The sequence below is a fragment of the Argentina silus genome (genome assembly GCF_951799395.1).
Source record: "Argentina silus genome assembly, chromosome: 4".
Taxonomy (NCBI): Eukaryota; Metazoa; Chordata; class Actinopteri; order Argentiniformes; family Argentinidae; genus Argentina; species Argentina silus.
Window position 1 is genome coordinate 19,750,216 of NC_139658.1, and position 2,185 is coordinate 19,752,400.

The following is a 2,185-nucleotide window of genomic DNA, read 5'->3' on the forward strand; positions in this document are numbered from 1 at the left end:
AAACCACTGCATCAACATCCTCACCAAGCACCACATGAACATCCTCACCAAGCACCGCATCCACATCCTCACCAAGCACCGCATCAACATCCTCACCAAGCACCGCATCAACATCCTCACCAAGCACCGCATCCACATCCTCATCTCATGCTCTAATAAATGGAGACCGCATTGTTGTTGAGTACAGTGGGGAAAGCAAAGGCAGCAATTCACACAATTATGTAGCGCAAGTAACTTCCATTAAGAAGGATGATATACATATTGCACACTTCAACAAAAAGGATATCAAAGGATGTATCATTAAAGAGTGCACTGACACATATGTCCCTAAGACAGATGCTTAGGATCCTTCCCACACCAGTTGCAGACAATAAAGGCAATAACGTTTTTTTTGCTGCCAAAATTGTAGGCTATTTTCTTTTCCTGCAGTGAAGAAAGAGACACTGAAAACCACAAATGTCATTGATTTAAATCATTGTTCTGTTACCGGATGTAAATCCACTTCACTAACCGCAGCTCAACAACCAAAGGAGATTTTTTCAAACTCAAGGTATCATATGGTAGCTAACGAACCGCCTACCAAATCACCCTGCTTCCCCCACATACAGTAACTACGATGTTCTAACCCTCCCTCCCCTTTTAGATGGACCCGGTACAGAAGGCGGTGATGAACCACACCTTTGGTCCCCCCATGGTGAAGACCAAACGGCCAATCATCTCCTGCAACGTCTGCCAAATCCGCTTCAACTCAGAGGTAGGGAGCTAGTCTGGAGTGAATCCCATATTCAACACACAGCACATACTCACCAGGGGTGCATACAAACTATACAATAACTATGTCCTTGAGAGCGCTTGATTGGTCAATTAGTATCAATACCAGACAGCTGACTGGAGCTGTGCCCTCCCCCATCCCCCCTCCCCTGATGTATGCACCTCAAATCCACTGACCTAAATCAAAGTAAACGTCAAGTGATTGACTGCACTGCTGGAGCAGGTGAGAACTGTGTCTGCGGTTTCTCAACTCCGCTTTTAGCCCTGGGGGAGAGAGAAGGGGGAGGGGGAGGGAGGGAGGGAGGGAGGGAGGGAGGGAAGGAGGGAGAGAAACTCCCCTGCTTAGCTTACCTCACAGCTCTCTCTGTCCAGGGCTTGACACCATTTTGTTGACATTTCCCAGAAAGGAGTCGAGAAGGTGCAACTGTGCAGGGGGGATGGGGGTGGGGGTGGGGGTGTGGGTTGGGGTGGGGGTGTTGGTGGGGGTGGGGGTGTTGGTGGGGGTGGGGATGGAAGGCATGTTGGCTGAGGTGGGCCGGGGTGAGTGTGAGTATGTGTGAGTATGTGTGTGTGTATGTGACTCTGTGTGTGTGTCTAACTGAGGCTACGGACACAGACAGGCTGGTGGGGGTCTTCATGATGCCTCTGTGTCATGGAGTGCTTGGAGGGTGTGAGTGAGGATGAAGCAAGAGGAATCAACCATGGCTGATCTGATCTGGTCATTAGAAAGAAGCTGAGGAAGCACATTTTTTGCATTTCAGTCTAAGGGAGAGGGCACCTTCCCAAGTCAAGGGGTGAGGGAGGAGTGTAACTGAAGACTGAAGTGATGAAATTTAAGAGGGGGGGTCTAAGCGTCCCCATAAAAGAGCAAGCAGTGTTTACTGATGCCTTCACAGTTAAATAACAAATAAATCACATAAGATATACATCCAGAAGATGTTTTCTGGCTCCTGCGGCTTAGCTAATTAACATGATATAACCATGGTGTGTGTGAATGTGTGTGCTTGTGCGTCTGTGTGTGTGTGTGTGTGTGTGTGTGTGTGTGTGTGTGTGTGTGTGATTGGTGTCTGATAGAAGTGGTGCCTTGAGGCAGTACTCAGAGCTTTTCTTCGGCATGGAAAAGTGATTAGGATCTTGGATGGTTATGCACAGATTCCGCTGTAGGCTGTGGGGCATTAACTTTATATGCAGGGGGTGGGGGGTGGGGGGGGGGGGGGCAGTCCTAGCACGGGACTTATGACACTGCCTCTGTGGAGTGACTGGCTGCCTTCTGAAATATACAGTCATAAAGACCGAAACTAGCCCTTAGCCCTGTAAACTTCATTAAACATGAAATCATCTCGTAAATAAACAACAGCTTAGAATGACGCTGCCTGTCTTCATTCATAATACTAACTGGGTGCCTGCAACTACG

The 2,185-nt window shown here is 48.4% G+C and overlaps 1 protein-coding gene across 1 annotated transcript in view; it reads left to right on the forward strand.

Annotated features, from left to right (window-relative positions):
* Positions 1-643: 643 nt before the first annotated feature.
* Positions 644-2,185, forward strand: part of LOC310804167 (zinc finger protein 385A-like) — a gene marked incomplete at both ends in the record, with an annotated part of 10,326 nt that continues 8,784 nt past the window's right edge. Inside the window, one exon of the mRNA XM_083669284.1 lies at positions 644-754. Within this exon, the coding sequence (XP_083525410.1) occupies positions 644-754 (111 nt within the window). The remainder of the gene's footprint in view (positions 755-2,185) is intronic.